The 24,364-nt window shown below is 41.7% G+C and overlaps 1 protein-coding gene across 5 annotated transcripts in view; it reads left to right on the top strand.

The window, feature by feature from the left end:
- LOC150078563 (catenin delta-2-like) overlaps positions 1–24,364 on the top strand; it is a 666,545-nt gene that overhangs the window by 378,290 nt on the left and 263,891 nt on the right. For all 5 annotated transcript variants that reach the window (XR_016547633.1, XM_090385058.1, XM_090385056.1 and 2 more), the window contains exon 11: positions 18,322–18,438. Coding sequence is in view for 4 of the 5 variants with exons in the window: in XM_090385058.1 (XP_090241184.1) it covers positions 18,322–18,438 (117 nt within the window). In the remaining variant the exon portion in view is untranslated. The remainder of the gene's footprint in view (positions 1–18,321; positions 18,439–24,364) is intronic.

Genomic DNA, 24,364 nt, shown 5'->3' with positions numbered 1-24,364 from the left:
CACTCCCGCTCCTGCCCACTCGGCTACGGAGGCCTTTGTTATGTAAAAAAAAAAATGATGAAATATTCAAACAATTATTTTTGCATACCGAAGTAAGGTGGAAGTAAGGTATGTGATAGTTTGTAAAGATGTCAGTTTGTATGGCTCAACTGTGGAGCTTCATACGAGCATAGCTCCATCACTATGTGATGAGCTGAAAAAGTGTAAGAACCATCTGTTCTATTTGGCGGACCTGTATTTATAATTTAATGAAGTACAGAATCGACTCCAAGGTAAAGATCTTGCCATCATTCAAGCCTGCTCAATTCTATTAGAGTTCAAAGTCTATATAGATCTTCATTGGCATGCAGAGATTTTCACTGTTTTTCCAACTAAAAACAATTGGAAGGAGGAGGTAAAAAACTTTGAGATGATCATTTGGAGATATACATAGAGCATCTTGAAAAATTAAAGGAAGACTTTAAAATACGTTTCAAGGACCTGGAGGAAATGAATGTACCTGATATCGATCATTACGCCATTTGATATAAATATTGAAAATGGAGTTGAACCAGGTTACTTAAACAACGAATTCATTGATATGTATGTTGACACAGAAACCAAATCTTTATTTAATAATAAAAGTATCAGCGATTATTGGAAGGATATAAACATTACAACAAAATATCCCAAACTTTCTGCAGCCATTGAGCCAATTTTACTTCCGAGCACTTACATGGTCAGAGCCAGTGTTAGTCACATAAATGGCATTTTAACAACAGAGAGGAACTGACTAAACTTGGAAGTGTGTGGTTAGTTAAGATTAAAAACTCACAAACCTCAAACCCAATATTAAAGAGCTTATGGAAACCCATAAACCACATCCTTCGCATCAATAATGTTCAATAAATACAGAGGGTACTAGGAAAGTTTTGCAATATGACTCAACATTGAATCACAGGAAGCTGCTTGTTGCTGCATGTTGAGACATGTTCATACATGCATAGTAGCCGCCGCGCCAAGTCGATGGGCTCAGTTATTCATTAGTAGTGAGAGTGTAAAGTGCTTGCGATGGCATTGTGGTCACGAAATGAGATAAGGACAGTTTTGCGGTATAATTTCGTGCGTGGTTTAACCATTGACCAGTGCTTAGAATAAATGACTCTTGCAGTAGATGATGATTGTCCACATCGTACAACGATATTCAGGTGGTATAGAGAATTCCAAAGAGGAAATTTCACTTCGGAGGATTCTGAGAGGCCGGGAAGGCCACGAACGTCAGTTACGGAGGAAAACGTTACTGCTGTGAGGAAAATGCTTGACGAAAACAGGCGAGTGACCTACCAACAGATAGAGGATACTTTGGGCCTAAATGCACCAGCAATTCGTTCGATTCTGCAAGATCATTTGCACGTGAAGAAACTTTGTTCTCTCTGGGTGCCGCATCAACTGACTGAAGAGAAGATGACACGACGTGTGACTTGGTGCCGGGAGATGTTAAAAAAGTTTGATAAGGGACAATCTCAGTATGTGAACAACATCGTGACAGGTGACGAGACTTGGCTGTACTATTACGATCTGCCGACCAAGGCTCAAAACAAAGTTTGGGTCTTTGATGATGACGACACACCCGTAACTGTCAGAAAATCCCAATCTGTAAAGAAGTATTTTTCAAATCGAGTGGAATTGTGGAACGTGTCGTTTTGGACACGCAGAAGACAGTCACAGCTAAGTGGTATACTGAACAATGCCTGCCTAAAGTCATTGGATCTATGAAGAACCTGCGGCCAAAGTCAAGAATGGACACCTGGTACCTCCATCACGAAAATGCTCGAGCTCACCGCGCCAAAGCCTGCACCGAATATTTGACCACGACAGGACTGAAACTTCTCGAGTACCCTCCCTACAGTTCAGACCTTGCTCCCTGCGACTTTGCACTGTTCCCGCATGTGAAAATGAAGCTAAAAGGGAGGCGGTTTTCCAGTGATGAGGACCTTCTACGGGCTTGGGACAACGAGTGTGCTTTACTCCCTAGTGAAACTTGGCAGAACTGGTTTAAAGATTGGTTTCGGAGGATGGAGAGGTGTATTGAATGTAGAGGAAATTACTTTGAAAAAATTAAATAAACAAAGCTGTATTGCAAAACTTTCCTAGTACCCTTTGTATATTATTTAATATGATATATAAAATTCAATAAAGAATATGTTAATTTATTTTTAATGTTTTAGTTTTACAGAGGAATTCAGAAAAAAAAACAGAATAAATTTTTAAAAAATGGAGTTCAGAAAAAAAAGTCTTAAAAGTAAAAAAATATTTGAAAATATTTTATTTTTAAATGATATATACATCAAATCAGACCCCATTTAGAGCTTCATTAAATGTTTCCCACATTTTTTGATAATAATATATAATTAAAACTTAGAAACAGTCATTAAAATATTTTTGTTATTTTTCTATTAAATGGTTGGGGGTCAATGGAAGTATAAAGGATTTCATTAAGGGATCACGACTCCAAAAAGTTTGGGTACCCCTTTCTTAACATAACTTGACTCTGCAATGCCACCTGCATTACACAATACTTTGTTCTAAAGTATTTTTTTCAGGATGAATGTATAGGAGGCATCCAGATCAGTTAGTGTACAATCTTGTTGTCTCTAGTCTATCATCTATAAATGCCAGAATCAAAGTATACATATATCCTTGAAATGTAAGGAATATTGGATCTTGCTAAAATGTCCATCATAACTTTAAATTCATAATGCATGTCAGGAGCTTTTGCTCTGGAATCCAGATATGGTTTTCACTACCTCAAATCTCTGTTAAATAAAGTGGCGATGAGAACGATCTCATTGTTGCCTAGCATCACAGATGATTGTCCATTCCTCTGTGGATTCTGAATGCCACACCTCAAACATTGCTATATTAGTTCACACTTACAGCATACCATTTTAGACCTTGCACATGGAATTAATAACCCAAGATAATTAATCCCACCTGCATGAAAGTGCCAGCAGAGAATGTTATTTTTGAAGAATTGCCGTTCTTAACTAAAATGCAATGCTCTTGACTCCCAAGTTGTACCTGAATATCAGCACTATCAGTGTTTTAGATTCCCAAGTTGTAGCCTTGGCTTTCAGCACTGGAAAAATTTTCATTTGTCCTCTGGGGATCCCACAGATAGGGTAATCTTGCTGACAGCCTCTTCATATACAGTTTTTGAGGGATCACTGCTGCAAATTAATATTATACATACATGAAATGTACTTCATATACCTCATGTATGTATTAATATTAATACATATTAATAATGATGTATAATAATATTAATACAGGGGCTCACATCTGGTGAGTATGGGCTTGGCACACCCAGGGTCCTGAGCTGAATATCATCATTCTTCTCTTTCTTGGTGATTCCTTTCTACTTCTCTCTTTCTCTCTCTCTCTCTCTCTCTCTCTGTCAGGGTAACTCAAAATTAACCACAAAGTAACCACTGGGCACGATGGCCCAGTGGTTACTACACTGGACTACCAGCCTGATGGACCCAGGTTCGAGTATCGCCTTGGCAGAAGCGAATGCGGCTTCATCACGCTGGGAGACCTGTATAATAATACTAATAAATTAGAGTAATAATAATAAATAAATTAATAGTAATAAAAAAATTAATAAATAAATAAACATTGTGAAAGTTGTTTCAAAGGACCTACCTACCCCGAGGTTGGAGTGACAGCTAAGGCAGATTGAGGTGCCATCTGGCGTCACTCGTGAGAACTACCACTGGACATAAGCCGAAGCTAAACAGGTCCACCTCCAATAATGGATGTCGCAGAGAAATATTAATCATACTGCATCGAGTGTGGCGCAGGATAGTCAAAAACTGTCTCCCAAGGAAGACAGTGGAGCGAGTGGTGCTGTCTCCTGTATGGCTACCACAAGAGAAGGGAAAAACCAGCCAGCCCCACCAACTGGAAGTGCTTCCCGCGCAACTGCACTAGTGACCACCCAGGAGGGGAGAAAACGCCAACACATGAAGTGGAGCATTGAAATGAATACGTACATCACGCAAGCATACTATGAAATAACGAAGCTGTAGACCGATATGACAACTTGCAATCTTGTAAAAAATCAAGCAGGACATGAGCGATCAACTACAAAAGATAAAGAATATGGAACCGGAAGAGGAAGAACATACCACCGCTGAACCAGAGGAGGAAGAGCAAGAAGAAATACAACCTACAGCAGCTGAAGAGGAAACAGACGAGGTCATGATAACCAGAATAGAGGCCGAGTGGAAGAAGGCCCTAACAGAATTCGAAGGAATGGACCCCATAAAGACTCATGTGATACCGAAGCAGAAGCCAAATAGAACCTTGTGGAGAGTCACAGACCACCTGAATTGGCACATAATACCGCATTACCTCGAAAGCAATGGTGTAACACTGGAAGCCATCCACACAGCTGTGTATTGTGCTGCGGTAGCAGCCACGAGGATTAATGGAAGAGAAACGAGAGACCAGCAGCAGAAGAACCGAAAACAGAAGGAATCACCAGCTTGGGAAAGAAGATTTCAGCAGAAGATAGAAGAATTAAGAGTCAAGATAGGCTAATTGATGCAGTACCAACGGGGCAATAAGAGTAAGAAATTAATTGGAAAAGTGAAGAGCATCCTCAACAGAGACAGTGTCCACAGTAAACATGAGACAAAAAATCAGAGAATAGAGAGTACTTGGAAACATTGAAGCAGAACCTCCTTGCATTCAGCAAGAGACTACACCGATACAAAGGTTGTTTTGTATCGGTTCGATTGTTTATTTTCCTAGAGGAAAATAAACAATCGAATCTTCAGTGAGGACCAAAGAGGCTTCTACAGGAATCTCGGAGAAGAAGGGAATGGACCACCCAAGAAGAAGACGATTGAGGAGCTCTGGGGAGGGAAGTAAGGAAACATATGGAGCAGGGAAGTAAGACATAACAGCTGAGCCACCTGGATAGAACTAGAACGCAAGAAAAGCCAAGGATGTACAAGAAATGAGAGGGTGGGAGATTTGGGTAGAAGTAGTAAAACAGACGATCAAGAACTCTCACAACTGGCGAACTCCAGGAATAGATAACATCCACAACTACTGGTACAAGAAGCTCACTTGCACACACACAAGTACCTGGCAGAGCAGTTCACCCAAATGATAAGGCACCCAGAGACAATCCTGAAGTTTCTCACTCAAGGAATCACATATCTGAAGCCTAAAGACGAAGTTACAAGAAACCCAGCGAAATATAGGCCAATCACCTGCTTCCCAACAATGTACAAGATCCTGACCAGCTGCATAACCAGGAAGATATCAGACCACTTGGAGAGCCAGAACATAATGGCCGAACAGCAGAAAGGATGCAAGCGGCTGAGCAAAGGATGCAAGGAACAATTAACCATAGATGCCACGGTTATGGAGCAAGCCTACTAGAAGTGGCGCAACACGTACACAGCCTACATCGATTACTGCAAGGCCTTCAACTCCATGCCTCATAGCTGGCTAATAGAGGCGCTGAACATATACAAAGTCAATCCGATAGTGATAACCTTCCTAGGAGAAACGATGGCAAAATGGAGTACCATCATTAAGGTCGAAAACGTCACAACCGGGCCAATCCTCCATCAGGAGAGGAATCTTTCACGGAGATGCCCTGAGTCCATTGTGGTTCTGTTTAGCGCTTAACCCACTATCTACCATTCTCAGCAGTAGCAAGTACGGTTATAACCTCAAAGAAGGAAGGAAGAACCTGTACACCCTCGCCCACCTGATGTACATGGATGACATCAAGCTTTACGTGGGAACCGCGAAGCACCTTCGGCAACTGCTCCAAATCACTGAAGAATTCAGTAAAGATATTAGGATGAAATTTGGTCTGGACAAATGCAAGACCCACAGATTGCATCAGGGAAAATTAGTAAACCAAAACTACCAGCTGCAGAGCAGTAAAGAGATCGAAACCATGGCAGAGGGAGAGGCCTACAAATACTTGGGGATGATGTAGGCTCAGCAGTTAGAGCACAAGGAAATTAAGGCCTGCCTGACTGAAAAATATCATCAGGGACTCAGAAGCCTGCTGAATGGAGGGAACACAGTTAAAGCCATAAACACCTATGCAGTCCCAGTGTAAAGTGTGTTTAGGGTCAAGCGGCACCAGGGGTTTCCCCCATATCCACATAGTTTACATTGTGGGTGAACCAGTTGACTGGAAAAGCCAGAGATTTAAAAGTGTGTGGATATTGTACATGAGTAGCGTTGTGTACCGTTGTTCTTCTGGTCGTTTAGCCGCCAGACCCCTACTGAGGCCCGACGTTGCCCCACTTTCGCCCCGTGGAGGCAGACCAGGTACCCACTAGTATATAGTTCACTCTGGCAGGTCCGGCCACTTAATTTCCTGAGATTTCAGTGGCTAGGACCTAAAAAAAAAAAAAAAAAATGATCGCATACGCGTCACGGAAGCGCTAGGGAGAAGTCCAGAATGTTCGGTGAAATTAATTTAGATTGTGTGGGGCGTGTTCCCGTTGCTGTCAGATAGAGTGGGGAGAAGGCTGAAGACTGCGGGGGGGGGAGATAGATAGAAATATGGAGCCGAAAGGGAAAGCAACTCCAGTTTACAGTGGGGCATGCCCATGCCCCACAAGAGGGAAAAAGGGATGGAAGAAGGGAGAAGAGACAGAAAACCATCTCCTCCCCCTCCCACTCAGGGAGAGGGAAAAATAGTAGGCTAGTCGAGGGGACTGGCCCAGATCGCCAATAGGGCATGGATGCAAGAGACCACAGGCCAGGTGCCGAGGCAACAGGGTTGTGCCATCCGCGAACCTAATGAGGGTGTTTCCATCCAAGGTTTTGGTCTAGGTTTGGTAATGATTTATGTAAGTTCTGGTTACGTATTCACTCATGGGATACAAGTCCTGTCCGTTGTTCAGTGAGTTTGTCCTCGTCAGTGGTGACTCTGTCCATAGATCGGCAAGTAGGAAATCCGGACAGTCAGCCAGGATTTTGGTGGCGGTCCATGCAGGTTACGTCATTCGTTGGTTCAGTTCTCTCATGGGGATCAATGTCCCATCTATGGATCAATATTCAGTTTCAGTATGTATGCTGTTTTATTCTGGTTGTTCTGGGTTTGGTGGCATAGGTATAGTCTGTCGTCTTGCAAATAAGCACTGTGCAAAGTTAGTGAGGGCATTGTAGGTTGCCTCGTCTTCTAGTAGGTGGTGCTCTTGGTTTTTAGGGTTGAAGCGGACTCGTGTGATGAAGTGACCCCGAAGATCCTCATACAACTGACACTCGTGCATCAGGTGGTCCCAGGTTTCAAGGGAGCCACACGCATATGCTGGGTTATCTGTTAGTCTGAAGAGGTTAAGCTTATAGCGGATGGCTCCATGTCCAGTGAGAAGGTAGGTGACATGGAGACCAGGGCAGAGCCATGTGGGATATTTTGGGTATACTCGTTGCAAGTTTCGGAGGAACCTTCGGGTGACATCTCCTTTGTCAGACATCGTCCAGCGTTGTTGCCATATTGATGTTAAGTAGGTTTGCAGCCTGTACTTCTCAGCTTTACAATTATTTGCCGGGTTCGTGGTGTGGTCCTGGAAGGTTGTGGCTTTGCCGCGTCTGAGTTGCTGAAGCATGCCGGTGCGAGTCACCTCAAGATCAAGAGGGAGAGCACCCGTGATCACTTGTAGTGCGTGGGTAGAGACTGTCTTGCATGCTCGGGTGAGGGTCAATAGGATGGGTCTATGTATAATATCCAGTCGTCTGCGGTTTACCACTGTTGAGGCTTTGTGGAACCAGACACCGGAGGCGTATGTGATTGCTGGAATAATGGCTGCTTTATAAAGGATCGCAAGGGTGCGCCTTTTTAGGCCCCAGTCGCGACGTGTGACTCCCGCAAGCATGCCAGCATATTTTTTCATCTTAGCCTGCATATATTCTAGATGTGGGGTGAAAGATAGATTACGGTCCAGGATAACACCCAGATACTTTAGTTCTGTGGCTAGCTGAATTGTTCTATTGTTGATTCTTATTTGCGGCGGTCTAGTTGGTGTTAGGTAGCCCTTAAGTAAGATGGATTTGGTCTTGGTGGCCGATATGGTGAGTCGATGCCTTTCCGTCCATTCTCGCAGTGTGGTTACTGCTGCATTTGCGAGAGTTTCTAGTTGGGCTCTTGAATCTGCAGTAAGGGTTAGGGACAGGTCGTCTGCATATGCCAATGCCTGTACGCCCCCTAAGTCTAGGGAGAGGAACTCGTCCAGTACACAGTTCCACAGGAGAGGTCCTAAGACAGAGCCCTGTGGGCATCCCCAGTGTATTTGTCGGTTAACCTTGCAATAGGGGGCCTGTACCAGGACCCGTCGGTTGGTCAAATAGCTTCTTACGCAATCATAGAGGTTTGTCGGCAGTTGGGCAGCCCTGAGTCTTGCGAGGACGCTCGGCCACCAAAGGGCGTCGAACGCCCCTGCAAAGTCAATAGAGATGAGGAGAAAGTATTTTTGTCGACAGCTCTTCGCCATGTTAAGGATGGATTCCAGTGCGTCGACGGTGGAATTTCCTGGCTTAAATCCAAACTGTTTGTTGGCTGTTAAGCTAGCAGTGGTATAGTGCACTTCAATCCTCTGTCTGAGCAGCTGCTCCAGTACTTTGCTGAGCACAGACAGTAGGGCAATTGGTCGATAGGAGTCTGGTTTATGCTGTGGTTTGGATGGATTTTTTAGGATCAATTTGATGTTTGCCACTTTCCAGTCGAGAGGGAAACAGCCTAAATGGAGACAGTGGTTGTAAAGATCCAGGAGCAGGTCTGGGGTGTATTCAGCCACTTTCCTAACCAGCTCTGGCTCAAGCATATCTAGCCCTGGAGTTTTCCTATTTCTTATCTTGCTTATGGCAGTTTGTAGTTCTGGGTGGGTAAAAGGCTCCTCCGTTCTGGGAGATTTGTATACTTCATTGGCCTGGCATAGCAGTTGCTGTTCAGCAGTGTTGTTGCCTTCGATTGTTTTGAAAGTGGCGTCTAGTATGTCCCAGTGCTAACATACTCCTTCGGGATCATAATTGGACTAACACCAAGCTGAAGGATTTCATGAGAAAGACGAGGACAATGACCAGAAGCCGCTAACTCCACCCATGACCTGCCATGGAGAGACTGACAATTGCCCGGGAAAGAGGAAGGGGCATGATAGACCTCATTGAGCAACAGAAAACAGCGATAGTTAACCTGAAGGATTACTTCCAGAAACACACAGCAGCAGCACACCACCAGGCCATATGGAAGGTAGACAAGCGGTATACCCCACTCAGCCTAAACGAGGAGCCCCCCCCCCAACCTGGAGGTACAAACGAAGCTATAAAGATGGGCAGAGAAAACGTTCCATGGCAGACACTACAATGATCTCCATCAAGATAACATAAATAAAATTGCTTCCAATGCATGGCTCACTACAGTGTAGAGCATGTTTAGTGTCAAACGGCACCAGGGGTTCCCCCCATCTCTGCATGCTACACATTGTGGGTGTGAAACAGAACACTGTCAATGCCAGAGGTTTAAAAGTATATGGATTTTGTATTTGTGTAGTGTCGTATACTGTTGTTCATCTGGTCGTTTAGCCTCTGGGTCCCTAATGGGATCCAACGTTGCCCCACTCCGTACCTGATTATAATGGATGAGCAGCGCTATGCCGCCTTTACCGAGTTTGTGCAGTCTGTCTTCACTGATAGACGGGTTAGGCACCCAAACACCACCCATTGAAGATCAAAGTAAGAAACTTCCTGGATATGACAGTCCTCTCAGGAGAGAGGAAAAAAAAAAAAAAAACCCACCTTTGTCCCAGGAGTGACAGAACCCACCAGCACAGCCCAGCTGCTGCCATTTGGCCTCCGTAGCCACGCTCCCTTGGGTGGTCCTTTGCTTTCACTCCCCAGCGGGAGGGAGAGATTACCCCTGGTAATCTCTCCCTCTCTCTAGACACCTTTCTCTCTCTAGAAAAGATGACTTAGGGTCATATTTTCTAGGACCCCAAATCTCTATCTCCCCCCCCCCCCAGTCTTCAGTCTCCTTCCCCTTCTAGCATCCGAATCAACTCCAAATTGCTTGAGCCCTATACCCAAAAACTTAATAACATCAAATTGTCCAACTAATGCTCCCTTTGTTTTTGACCCCTATCTATAGTACTGTTTTTTTTTTTTTTTTTTTTGTTTTTTTTTGTTTTTTTTTATAGGTCCTTGCCACTGAAATCTCAGGAAATTAGGTGGCAGGACCTGCCATAGTAAATAACTATAATGGTGGTATACCTGGTGGTACACCACTATTTTAGTGACAAACCTTAGCCGGAACTCGTCATATTCATGGCAATCATACATTACGTGATCCTACGTTTCTTCTGCCCTGCAGTGACACAGTGGATCATCTTCAATGCCTAGGGATGTTAGCTTCGCTTTAAAGGGTCCGTGGCCTCTCAATAGAAATGTAGTATGGAGGCCTGGTGAGTACCAGGGAGGAGGCTTTGGACTGATGAGGTTCACAGAGGGAATGAAATTTTTGGTTATTAATCCTTTGTTGGTGGTGTCCCATGTCTCTTGCCAGGTCCTGTACATAATTTCAGAGATTCTCTTCCTTTCCTGTTTGGGGTTGTTATCAAGGTTAAGAGTGATGCCTGCTGTTTCGGTGGGAATACTCTTCTTCAACCGTTGATACAATCCTCATCTTATTACCTCTAGGTGTAGGGGTATACATCCAGCTAGCACCTGCAGAGCTGGGCTGCTTACTGTACGGCACACCCTTGTTATAGCAAGGAGCATAGAATGCTGTATGGAGTCTAGTTTCTGGCAATTTCGGTCGAGCGAGGCCCTAGTACACCATACTCAGGCTCCATAACAAGCTATTGGGACAAATATGGCATTATAGATGAGGGCCAGAGCTCGGCGCTTAAGGCACCAGTCTGCACGGCTTATACGGGTGATCATGGCCGAGTATTTTTTTATTTTCTGTGACATATATTTCAAGTGAGGATGGAAATTTAGCTTCACATCTAAGACGATTCCTAAATACACTTGATTTCTGGGTATAATTTTATGGAGGTGTTATCAATTTTGATAACCGGTGATCTTCGTAGTTGGAGCATTCCCTTGAGCAATATCGATTTTGTTTACTCTCCTGAGATCTTTAGTCGGTGAATGGCTGCCCAATCCTGAAGCTTAGTTAGTGCGCAATTTGAGCACTCCTCTAGATCAGCTCTTGTGTCACTATGCACCACCAAAACCAAATCGTCAGCAAACGCAAGGGGTTGAGTCATCCCCAAGTCCATCCAAGGAACTCGTCCAGGACGATGGACCAAAAGGAAGGCCCCAGGACCAAGCCCTGGGGACAGCCTCGAGAGACCTGGCTAGTGACAGATTTGTACCTGGTATTAACATGGACAGTGCGGTGTCTCAGGTAGTCTCTGGCACAGCTATGAAGGTTGAGTGGTGTTGGAGTATTCTGAGAATAGTTGGCCACCACAGCCAATCAAATGCTCCAGCAAAGTCAACTGTGATGACTAGGGCATACTTGGCTTGAGTGCTTAAAGCAGTAGATATTAATTTAAGAAGAGCATCTTCAGTGCTGCAAACCAGCTTTGAAACCGTACTGAAGTGGAGAAATGAGGTTTTCTTTAGAGTAGCATTTTGACAACCTGCTGAGTAGAAGCCTTTCCAGAAGTTTGCCGAGGACTGGCAAGAGAGCAATTGGCCTGTAAGATTTTGGCTCTTCAGGTGGTTTGTCTGGGTTTTTCAAGATGAGTTTAAGGCATGCCTCCTTCCAGATAACAGGAAAGTGGCCTTATATTAGGCATCTGTTGAAAGTGGCGAGCATGGTGTTAGGGTAGTAGGTTGCAAATTTCTTGATAACATCCACCTCGAGGAGGTCACTGCCAGTAGTTTTATTTTCTTTAGTTTTGTCTAGTGCAGCTTTTAGATCGTCATTTGTAAAAGGTTCTTCAGTATTTTCTGTTGTGTAAGAATTGTTAGCGGTAACAATCTGTAGTTGCTCTTCAGTTAGCTGTGCATCATTTGTTGGAAAGAGGGCATTTAGCATGTTGTGGACAGAGTCCTCCCACATGAAGGTGGAAGAACCATCAAGCTTTACAGTTGTACTGAGGACTTCACCTCTAGGGAGTTTGTTCACAACGATACGATAGACAACTCCCCAGGGGTTATCATTTCCTGTGATCGAGACCAAATTCTGCCATGAGGCTTTTTTGCAGTGTCTAATTATGGTAGTGTAACTGTTCCTTAATAATCGGTAACTGTCTTTTGCAACTTTGACCTCCAAGGGTGGGAGGTGAACACGGGCTCTCTGAAAAGTTTTAAGAGCTTGGTGGACTCTCTTCCTCATGTCTTGTAGTTCAGCCTTCCACCAAGGGACTGCGTTTTTGAAGGGCCTTCTCTTGGGGATTGCCATAGCACAGGCCTCTTTGATGGTCTTCGAGAAGGAAACTGCACAGTCCTCAGAGGTGATGTGATTCAGTTGTGAAGAATCTTCATGAAGTCTTCTTACAAGTTCAGCTTGAAAACGTGGCCAGTCAGCTTTCTTTGTGCAGAATCGCACTACATCCCTTGGTATTGGGGGAATGCGACCCACAGAACAGCCAAGAGAATAGGTGATCGCTCTGTGGTCAGAAGTGGTCCATACTTCATTAACCTTCCACTTGCTGAACTTTCCAGAAATAGTCGGCGTGGTCAGGGTGATGTCGATGGTACTTTCCCAGAGGGTGCTACTGTATGTGGGGAGATTCCAGGCTGGTTGAGTACTTGTAGCCTGGAGGCAAGGATGAAGTTTTCAAGTTCCTCCCCATTTTGAGTGACTGTATGATCAGGTGTTTGACTATGCCACAAGGGGGGAGCAACAATTCGCGTCCATGGCTATGAGTAGCTTACCCCCTGGGAGAAGGTCAAGTGCTGTTTGTATTATGGCGATCGCAATTGAGATGTCTTCACCAGGTCTGCTTTAGAGTGAGAGCAGATGTAAGGATCCCATGGCAGTAAGAACTTGAGCACAGGCACTAAGGGATGTACAAAGTGGAGCTACTTTAGCTACAGAGATTTCAGTGTTACTGACTAGGATTGCGGCCTGTGGTGCACCTGTAGTACCTTGAATGATTTTGTATGAAGCTGGATAACCTGTGACTTTACCCATGTAGGCATAAGGCTCCTGGAGCATAATTATGTCAGTATTTGTTTCCTCTGTTTTTAATTTAATTTGTTCAACCACCACTCTGGCATGCTGTGCATTAATCTGCAAGAAAATCAGCTTCTTCTTTGTCGGTGGTTGGGTGGACCATCTATCCATAATTTGTTATATCTTGGTGTATTCCCTTAAATTTTATATATAGCATTAGCATTAGTAGAGGCATTTGATGCAAGAAAGCAAGCTTATGCAGCATCAGCCAAAAAAAAAAAAAAAAAAAAAACCCCACTTCCACTTCACCCCTCTGTTCGTTCAAAATACCTGTCCAGCTGAGCCTTAAACTTATTTAGGTTGTCAACCTCCACCACAAGGGATGGAAGTCTGTTCCACCAACCAACCACCCGCTGGCTAAAGGCAAATTTCCACACGTCTATCCTACATCTGTCTTTCCTCAATTTGAATTTATGCCCTCTCAGGTGATTTTTCTGAGCTAGAGGAAGAATCCCATCAGCATTGAGCATGCTTAAACCATTCAAGGCTTTATACACCTCTATTAGATCACCTCGCCGGTGCCTAGTCTCCAGACACTGTAATTTGCAAAACTTAAGCCTTTCTTCGTAAGAGCACCCCTTTGTTCCATTCACTAATCTTGTTGCCCTTCTCTGTACTCGTTCCAGCAGCTCTACATCCTTCTTGAAATGAGGCCTGCAGACCTGTATACAGTACTCTAGGTGTGGCCTGACCATCGCCTTATACAATGGAATAATCACCTCCTTATCCCTGCTGGAAAAATTCCTGTATATCATTGACAATACTCCATGAGCTACTCTTGCAGCCCGTCTGCACTGTCAGAGAACTTCATATCTGCCTGCACAACCACCCCCAAGTCCCTTTCATTCTCTACCACTCTGTGTAGTACCACAGAGTTGATACGTTGCTCTGGGGTTGCTGTTTCCCATGTGTAGTACTTTACATTTGTCAATGTTAAACTTCATTTGCCACCTCTCAGCCCATCTGCTCAACCTTTCCAGATCCTGTTGCAGCAGCATAGTGTCAGTAGTGTCCTTGACAACCCTGCCAACCTTTGTATCGTCTGCAAACGTGGACATTAAGCCCGATATACCATCATCAATATCATTTATAAATACAGAAAACAATAATGGACCCAACACTGAGCCCTGAGGGACTCCACTAATAACATCAGTCCACGATGAGCAGTGTCCATTGATTACCACTCTCTGTCTTCTCCCCCTCAACCACCCCTTTATCCATAGCAGCAATTTGCCTCCAATGTCACACTGCTCCAATTTGTGTAGCAGTCTTCCATGTGCAACAGTATCAAAAGCTTTTCTAAGATCCAAGTATATAATATCAAAGTTATTCCCTGCATCCAGTTCTTTTGTGACTGCATCATAGTATCCAATCAAGTTGGTCAGGCAAGACTTCCCCTTAACAAAACCATGCTGTGTCTGAGCTATAACTGAAGTCTTGTCTAAATGACCCTGCAGTGCTTCTTTAACCAGTGCCTCCATTAATTTTCCTGGAACAGAAGTTAAGCTCACAGGTCTATAGTTACTTGTGTCAGCCTTTGATCCTCCTTTGTGAATTGGGGTCACATTTGCACATTTCCAGTCTATGGGTACCTCCCCTGAGTCCAAGGAAGCTCTCATAATTATGGCTAAGGGTTTGCTTACTTCCTTTGCTGCCTCCTTTAATATAACTGGATAGATCCCATCCACCCCGGGTGCCTTTCTTGTGTTTATCTTCAACAGTTTCTCCTCCACTTTACTCCCAGTTATTTCAAGATTCTGTAGCTTACTGCTAGAGTTGAATACACCTCTGGCATTCCCCTCGCTGAATAACTCCTCATGTGTGAATGTCGATGCAAAATATTCATTTAGTTTGTTAGTTACCTGAGCAGGATCATCAACACTTGACCCATCAATATCAAGTGGACCAATCTGATTCATCCCCCCTTCCTTCTAGAGTTTACATAAGTAAAGAACTCTTTGCTGTTTTTCTTTGCATCCCTTGCCAAGGATTTCTCGTAATCTGCCTTCGCCTGCCTAACCTCCTTTGTAACTTGGTTACATATCAACTTGTATCTATCATAGGCTTCTGTGTCATGTGTTAATTTGTATGTATCCTTATCTTCCTTATCATCAGTGTTATCTGTATCTGATCTGCTGGATGTATCCCTGCCTGGGTCCCCAGGTATATCCCTTACAGGGAGGGACTCTGTGCCAGATCTTTGTCTTGTCCTTCTAGCTTTCCACTTGCTTTGTTGCCTCTTTATTTTTCTCATAACTTCATCATTCTTATGAAGGAGATTAGCATTTCTAGTGAGTCTGCCATCGGCTGCGCGGTCTCTGTTCATATATTCAATGTCGGAATCTGACATGGTTGTAGTTCAGCGCAAAATTCCAGAAAAGGGCAATACAATTTTTCGGGATTCCACAACTATAGTCTTTTAGAGAATCGCAGGAGATTTTGTTTACTTTGCAGGCTGACTTAATTGTTTTCAAAAATTATATGAACACTGATCAAGAGGGGTGACTTTGTAAGCGCACTGTGAATAGATTTCCATATTGTATGTGTGGACAATCCCATTTAGCTTGACCTTGTGAAACTCAAACAAGTATACAGTAAACGGCTTTAGCTACTTGCTCTTCTCAGAGAACAAAAGGCAGAGGGTTGGTGCCTTGTTGCTTGAGGCAGGGATTAACCACTTAGCTGCTTTAGGTTGGCATTCACTCTAAGTGGTATGTTCCAAGTGCTACTGATCACTACTGCTAAAGCATATAATTATGTCAATCTAAAGTTATCAAAAGTAAATTTACATCAGAGATTTGGGTCCAATAGTTGTCTCTGTTGTGTAGATGACATCTTTAGCTTTCAGCATATCCCAAATACTTTATACTTCGTTGTTTAATTATACTTGAATTTTAAGTAAATGTAGGAGCACAGAATAACTAGACTGACACAGTCACCGCACATGCGCCACTTCTGCATGGCTCACTATTGGGACGCTCTTCCCCGAGACTGAAGGATTCATTCTCGCTATCCAAGACCAGGTAATCACACCAGGAACTATAGAAAATACATTGCCAAGGAATCTGGAGTGTCCGATGACACATGTCGACAATGCCACCTGGCCTCAGAAATGATCCAACACATCACTGCGGTACTCAGTCTGGGTGATGCAAGATGATCACCCAGACTGAGTACACCATAGACACAACCAGGTAGCCAGGATAATACATCAGAGACTAGCAAGGAAATACCAGTTGGTCGAAGAAAGTGTACCATACCACAAGTATGAACCCCAGGCAGTACTAGAGACCCCCAACCCACAAGCTGTACTGGAACCACACCATAATAACAGATAGGACAATCCCTCACAACAGACCAGACATAACCCTTGTGGACAAGAAGGAAAAGGCTACCTATCTGATTGACATAGCAGTACCCAACACTGGCAACCTGCAGAAAACCCATGGGGAAAAAATCAGGAAGTACATGAACCTAAGACAGGAGATCAAAGAGATGTGGCATATGCAACAAGTAACGGCCATCCCAGTCATCATGTCAACCACAGGAATGTGCCAAAGGCCCTACATAACAGCCTAGCAGCAATAGGTCTCCCAGCAAACACGTACAAGGAACTGCAGAAAGTCGCAATCCTGAACACCTGTAGGATAGTCAGAGAGTTCCTCGATCAACAGTAACACCAGACATAACAACAACCACCCTGTGTACTTGGTAGCAATACCCATCACGAGGTGGAACCCCCAATCAGAGAGAAATAATATGAGCAACAATAATAATATTAATAATCATGTATAATAATATCAATTAATATCACTATAGATAAAGTATATTTTCAATGTATTCTGCTAGTAATTTTTCCAAATATCTTATGTAAATTAAAACAGTAATAATAAAAATCTTACTTGGTTCCAGGCTCCTTTTAGACTTTTGGGAGGAGTGTAAATGTGTTGACTTATTTATAACACTGATCAACAGGAACTCCATAATGAAAGTTAATGTACAGCAATGGATGCATGTAATATGTTTACAGTACTGGTCTCAAAGGAATGTGTTTTCATTCTTCTGAGGCCTGTACTTTAAGCAGATTTCATTTTTAGTTTCACTTTCAAGGGATAAATCCAACGTATACTGTTTCTTTCATTAAGTGAAAAAAGTTGAGTGTGATATTTTCCCAGAAAAGAATGTTTTGAAAATTATCACACCATCTCATGTACAAAAAATAATGTTGTAGGTATGATTGGTTTGAGTGTTCTTTTTATGGTGATCATAATGGATCAGTTTTTGGCAACTTGCAAGAGTGATGCAGTTCTTCCAGTGTTGATGCACTTTTATGGTACAGAAAATTAAGTGTGATAGCTTCTAATAGTGCCATGTGTAGCTTTGATAATGCATTGTGTGATTGCTTATGATTGTATGATAGCTAGGCTTTGGGAGAATACCATCTGGGCAATGATGAACTGATGAGGGTCTCTGAGCCACTCAGAGAATCCAATCTGATTTGATTCAGCAGAATGACTGTTTGGATGAACCGAGAGTTATGTGAGGGCTTAGAGACTAGCATTGCTTGCTTGATGAATAAAAAAAGTTCTGCTGGAGGAACGAACGGAGAAATATTTCCATTGTCACTTTTCATAAATTGAAGGAAAGCATTTTACAAAGACTTGTGTGCTGTATTATGGTCGGAGGAGTTCCTATACCATATTAAAATCTAATGTACAAATCATTTTCTTAAAGTCAAGGGGTAACATTCATTGACACATATATATTATGAGTTTAGTCTCACAAACACCCACACTCTACAAGATCAAAGCTGTATCCTGTCTCAACACATTATTAACTGTTGCATTGGTATATGCTGCAGTAAAACAGTGAATTTGTAAATTCTAGTCAAGCCTTATTAAATATAAACAGAAATTTACTTATTCGTGGTGCCCAATAATTTTGGTAACATAATGTATATTGTATTATCTAATTCATATTAATTATTGTAGAAATTGAATTTTTGTGTAATGCTTACTGTACTCATTTGAAGGTCAGGCAATTTTTATAACTACATGACTATCTAAATAATATTATAATTTCAGTATTGTTTGTCGGTTTTGTTTCGTTAGCGAGCAATACGTAATGCAGGAGGCTTGCCATCTTTAGTCAGGTTATTAAGAAAAACACCAGATAACGAAATTAGGGAGCTCATTACTGGAATATTATGGAATCTATCCTCTTGTGAAGTGAGTACTTAATAACGCTATTTGTAATTTATTGTGCTTTCAGAAATGATTATATTTATATTATAAAAATGTCTTTTAGATAGTATGAATCAGAGCTGTAATGCTCAATATGTTCTACGTTGATATTAATATTTGTAAAATGATAAGAGGAGTTTACCTCAATATAGTACGAAGAACCCTTCCGTATGATACTCTCCAGAAATTAAAACAAAAAAATCTAAAAACTCACATTTCGTTAAATTGATTTAAATTGATCAATTTAATTGTTGTGTTAAATTGATTTTAATTGTGTTAAATTGGTTTTTAAATATTTGTTACTCTAATGTAAGTTTTTTGATTTCTGGAACCATACAGAAGGGTTCTACATTGAGGTAAACCCTTCTTATTATTTTACAAAAATGTCTTTTATATCAATGAAATATGCACGGGGGAAAGACAGAGAGAGGTCATTATTTATATCATTTATTTGATTGAGAAACATCAGTTTCCTATGATCTTATCATAAAAATCGAGCATGTTTGCTGTGCTCTCTGACCATCGAAACTCAGAAAGGAGGTCTTTGTGGTCGAGGGGGACCTGCTTCAACACACCACTTTGGCCCCTTCTTCTACAGGATAGCCTCTCAATATGAGCACCTATACATTGTGAGGGGACCTCCCAGTGAAGCTGCTGGCTTTACAGATTAGTGTCATTAGGATCCAACACCCATACCTTACATCTTCACTAATGGCATAGGACAACACTAACAATGTGAAGAGGCTAAATGGAGACAGAATTACTGACAGTAAGCACTTGTGATCACCTCACAGGTGCCTAGTCTCCAGATGCTGCAACTTGCAGGACTTAAGCCTTTCTTCATAAGCACACCCCCTTTGTTCCTCTCACCGATCTTGTTGCCCTACTCTGTACTCGTTCTAGCAACTCTACATCCTTCCTAAAATTAGGCCTCCACACCTGTATACAGTATTCAAGGTGTGGCCTGACCATTGCCTTATACAAAGGGATAAATACTTCCTTGTCGCTGCTAGAAAAATTCATATATATCATTGACAAAATTCCATGACCTGCTCTGGCAGCCCATCTGCACTGTTCAGAGAACTTCATATCTGACTGCACAAGTACCCCCAGGTCTTTTTCATTCTCCACCTCCCTGAGTGTAGTACCACAGAGTTGGTACATTTCTCTTGGGTTACTGCTACCCATATGCAGTACTTTGCATTTGTCAATGTTAGCCCATTAGCCCATCAATGAGACTCGTGACTGAGAAGAAAAATGCATGGGATGCATATAAATTATCAGGCGACAAAGAAGCCTATGACAGATATAAGCTAGTCTGTAATCAAATCAAAAAGGAGGTTAGGCTGGCGAAGGCAGATTATGAGAAATCTTTGACAAAGGATGCCAAGAAAAACAGCAAGGATTTCTTTACTTATATAAACTCTAAAAGGAAGGGGATGAATCTGATTGGTCCACTTGATATCGATGTTTCAACTGTTGATGATCCTGCTCAGATAGCAAACAAACTTAATGAATGTTTTGTATCTACATTCACACATGAGGAGTTAAGGTTTGAAAATGCCAGAAAGTTATCAAATTTTAGCAGGTTGCTTAATGATTTTGTAATAACTGAGAGCAAAGTGGAGGAGAAATTGTTGAAGTTAAACATAAGAAAGGCACCTGGGGTGGATGGGATCTATCTAGTTATTTTAAAGGAGGCGGCAAAGGAAGTAAGCAAACTCTTAGCCATAATCATGACAGCATCCTTGGACTCAGGGTAGGTACCCACGGACTGGAGATGTGCAAATGTATCCCCTCACAAATGGGGTTCGAAGGGTGACACAAGTAATTAGACCAGTTAGTTTAACTTCTGTTCCAGGGAAAATATTGGAGTCACTGGTTAAAGGTTTTTTTTTTTTTTTTTATTCAGGAGCATTAGCAACTAAGGCCATATTGCTCCGGGATATATGCAGTGGTCATTCCCTGACCTTTCCGCATCCTCCGTATTTGGTGGTGACAGGCTCGAACCCCAGTCTAATCAAGAAGCATTGGTTAAAGATGCATTGCAGGATCACCTAGACAAGACTGCAGCAATAATTCAGACACAGCATGGTTTTGTTAAGGGAAAGTCTTGTCTGACAAATATGATTGGATATTATGTTGTGGTTACAAAGGAATTGGATGCAAAAAATAATTTTGATATCATATACTTGGATTTCAGGAAACCTTTTGGCAAAGACTACTGTACAGATTGGAGCAGAATGGTATTAAGGGTAAGTTGCTACAATGGATAAAAGGCTGATTGAGTGGGAGAAGACAGAGGGTGGTAATCAATGGGTGCTGCTCTTTGTGGGCTAATGTTATTAGTGGAGTCCCACAGGGTTTGGTGTTGGGTACACTGTTGTTTTGTGTATTTATCAATGATATTGATGAAGGTATATCAGGCTTAATGTTGAAGTTTGCAGATGATACAAAGGTTGGCAGGGTTGTTAATGATAGCAATGGCAGCGTGCTACTGCAACAGGATCTGATAATTTGGGCAGATGGGCTGAGAAGTTGCAACTGAAGTTTAACATTAACAAATGCAAAGTACTGCATATGGGTAGAAGTAACCCAAGAGAAACGTACCAACTGTGTGGTACTACACTTAAGGTGGTAGAAAATGAAAAAGACCTGGGAGTAATTGTCCAGTGAGATGTCAAGTTTTCTGAGCAATGCAGACAGGCTGCCAGGACAGGTCATGGGGTTTTGTCAATGGTATAGGAATGTTTCTAGCAGGGAAAAGGAGGTGATTGTCCCTTTGTATAAGGCAATGGTCAGGCTACACCTTGAGTACCGTGTACAGGTCTGGAGGCATCATTTTAGGAAGGATGTAGATTTGCTTGAGCGTGTACAGAGAAGGGCAACAAGATTGGTGAGGGGAATGAAGGGATCCTCTTGCCAAGAGAGGCTTAAGTTCTGCAAATTGCAGCGACTGGAGACTAGGCACCTGAGAGGTGATCTGATTGAGGTGTTTAAGGTCTTCAATTGGTTAAGCACGCTGAATTCTGATGGGATTCTTCCACTTGTTCAGATTACGAACCTAAGGGGGCATAAGTTCAAATTGAGGAAAGACAGATGTAGAATAGATGTGCGGAAATTTGCCTTTAGCTAGCGGGTGGTTAATTGCTGGAACAAACTTCCATCTGTCGTTTGGGAAGTTGATAGGTTAAATAAATTTAAGGAGGAACTGGACAAACATTTAGAGGAAATTGTTTTGTAAATTTTTTTTTTTGACTGATGCTGCATAAGCTGATACACTTGCTTTCTTGCATCGCATGCCACTACTACTACCACCACCTTAAGCCTCGTATACCTTCATCGATATCATTGATAAATACACAAAACAACAATGGGCCCAGCACCAAACCCTTGGGGATTCTGCTAATAACATTAGTCCATGTAGAGCAGTGTCCATGTATTACCACTCTTTGCTGTCTCCCACTCAACCATCCCTTTATCCATTGCAGTAACTTGCCCTTAATGCCATACTGCTCCAATTTTTAATAGAGCAGTCTTTCATGTGCTACAGCAGTGCTTCTCAAAGTGGGCGATATTGCCCCCTGGGGGCGTTTGAATAATCCATGGGGGCATTAGGCATGAAAGGGGGCGACGGGGCGGATGGAGCACCATCAATGATTGTCTGTTACAAGGGTTTTATGGCTTATTTAAAAAATGCTGTGCCAAATATTATTACTGTTCATTGTGTCATTTACCTTCAGCATTTAGTTGCAAAAAAACTTTATCAACTGCACAATTCTCTACAAACTGTTATTACTGCTATAAACAAAATTAAAGCACATTCTTTGAATGATTGTATATTTCGAAAGCTTTGTGATCAAAACAGTGAAGATTTTGAACGATTTCTACTTCACTCTGAGGTTCAGTGGCTGTCAAAAGGCAACTGTCTCAACAGATTTTATGAACTCTTTGATACTGTTGTCGAGGTTTTTGAAGATAGGAACAACAACCTTAGTAATGACCTCAAGAAAATGAAAACTGATATTGCTTACCTTGCAGATTTATTTACTAGATTCAACTCAATGAACTTACATTTAAAAGGACAAGATGTAACTCTTATCAAGACGGAAACTCAAATTTCAGCATTTATTTCAAAATTAAAGCTTTTTATGCGCAACGTAGGACGACGTGAATTGTATCAATTTCCAAATCTGTTGGAAATAGAGAAAAAAGAAAAAATAGCTGATGAAACTCTACTAACTTTTTTTAATCATCTAGAAATGTTGCACAGAGATATGCAGAAAAGGTTCGAAGATCTCCTTAATTTGAAAATTCCAGATTGGGTTATAAATCATTTTTTAAATAATGACGATGGTGAATGTTTTGTAGAAGAAGAATTGATTGAGTTACAAAATGAAGTTGAACTGAAGGCAAAATTTCAAAATTCATATCAAGAATTTTGGTAACAAAAGAAAATCCCTGACCATTATCCTGCATTGTGGAAATTGTAAAAAAATTATTTATTTCTTTTCCAACGTCATATCTAGTCAAAACCGGTTTCAGTGCTATATCTCAATTGCTGACAAAGCAAAGAAATTGTCTGGATGTTGTTAAACGTGACGATTTACGACTTCTACTTACAGATATTAAACCTAATATTGATAAGTTAATAAATCTCCACCAAGCTCATCCATCGCATTAAATATTAAAATATAATTAACTATTTCCATTAATATCATGACTTATTTATGTAATTAACTTTAATTTTTATGACTTAATTTAAGTGACTATAACTGACTTTATTTATGTAGTTGTAATTTTTTACGAAGAAGGAATAAAGTGCAGTAAATAGTTTTCTTTATAATTCACACACATACATGCAGGGTTGCATTTACGGTTTTGGAGGCGAACATTAAAATATATACATTCCAGTTATTTAGCTTCACTTTATATTGGTGGGCTAAAAAAAAGCCCTGGCGAGGGCTTTTTTTTAGGTGGCAGTGATCCAAAAAAGTTTGAGAAGCACTGTGCTACAGTATCAAAAGCTTTCCGGAAATCTAAGTATATGATATCAAAATTATTTTTAGCATCCAGTTCCTTTGTGACCACATCGTAGTATCCAATCAGATTGGTCAGACAAGACTTCCCCTTAACAAACCCATGCTGTGTCTGAACTATTGCTGCTGTCTTGACTAGGTAATCCTGTATCACCTCTTTAACCAGTGATTCCATTATTTTCCCAGGAACAGAAGTTAAACTAACAATCTATAATTATTTTTGTCACCCTTTGAACCCCCTTTATGAATTGGAGATGCTTTTGCACATTTCCACACTATGGGATCCTCCCCTGAATCTAAGAATGCTCTCATAATTATGGCTAAGGGTTTGCTCACTTCCACCGCTGCCTCCTTCAATATAACTCGATAGATTCCATCTGCCCCAGGTGCATTTTTTATGTTTAACTTCAACAATTTCTCCTCCACTTTGCTGTCTGTTATTACAAAATCTTTATCTCCCTATTAGTTTAGTAAACTCTAACTGGGAGCTCTGTTAACTCTGTCCTCCCCTTCCTTACAGAATTCCTCATGAGTGAATGTAGATGCTAAATACTCATTGTTTGTCAGCTCTCTGGAATGGATCATCAGCAGTCGAACCACAAACATCAGAAGGACCAATCTGATTCATCCCCTTCCTTCTAGAGTTTACCTAAATAAAGAAGTCTTTGTTGTTTTTCTTTGCATTCTTTGCCAAGGATTTCTCGTAATCAGCCTTTGCTTGCCTAACCTCCTTTGTGACTTGATTACAGACTAGCTTATAACTGCCATAGGCTTCTGTTTCACCTGATATGCATACCACACATTTTTATTTTCTGCCACGAGCCTCATTAGGTCATCTGACATCCATTAAGATCTAAATCTTGAACAGTATT

Source organism: Mastigoproctus giganteus, chromosome 11, assembly GCF_048544385.1.
Source record: "Mastigoproctus giganteus isolate SK-2022 chromosome 11, ASM4854438v1, whole genome shotgun sequence".
NCBI lineage: Eukaryota > Metazoa > Arthropoda > Arachnida > Uropygi > Thelyphonidae > Mastigoproctus > Mastigoproctus giganteus.
The sequence above is the reverse complement of the archived record's forward strand: the minus strand, read 5'-3'. Positions and strand labels throughout refer to the sequence as shown.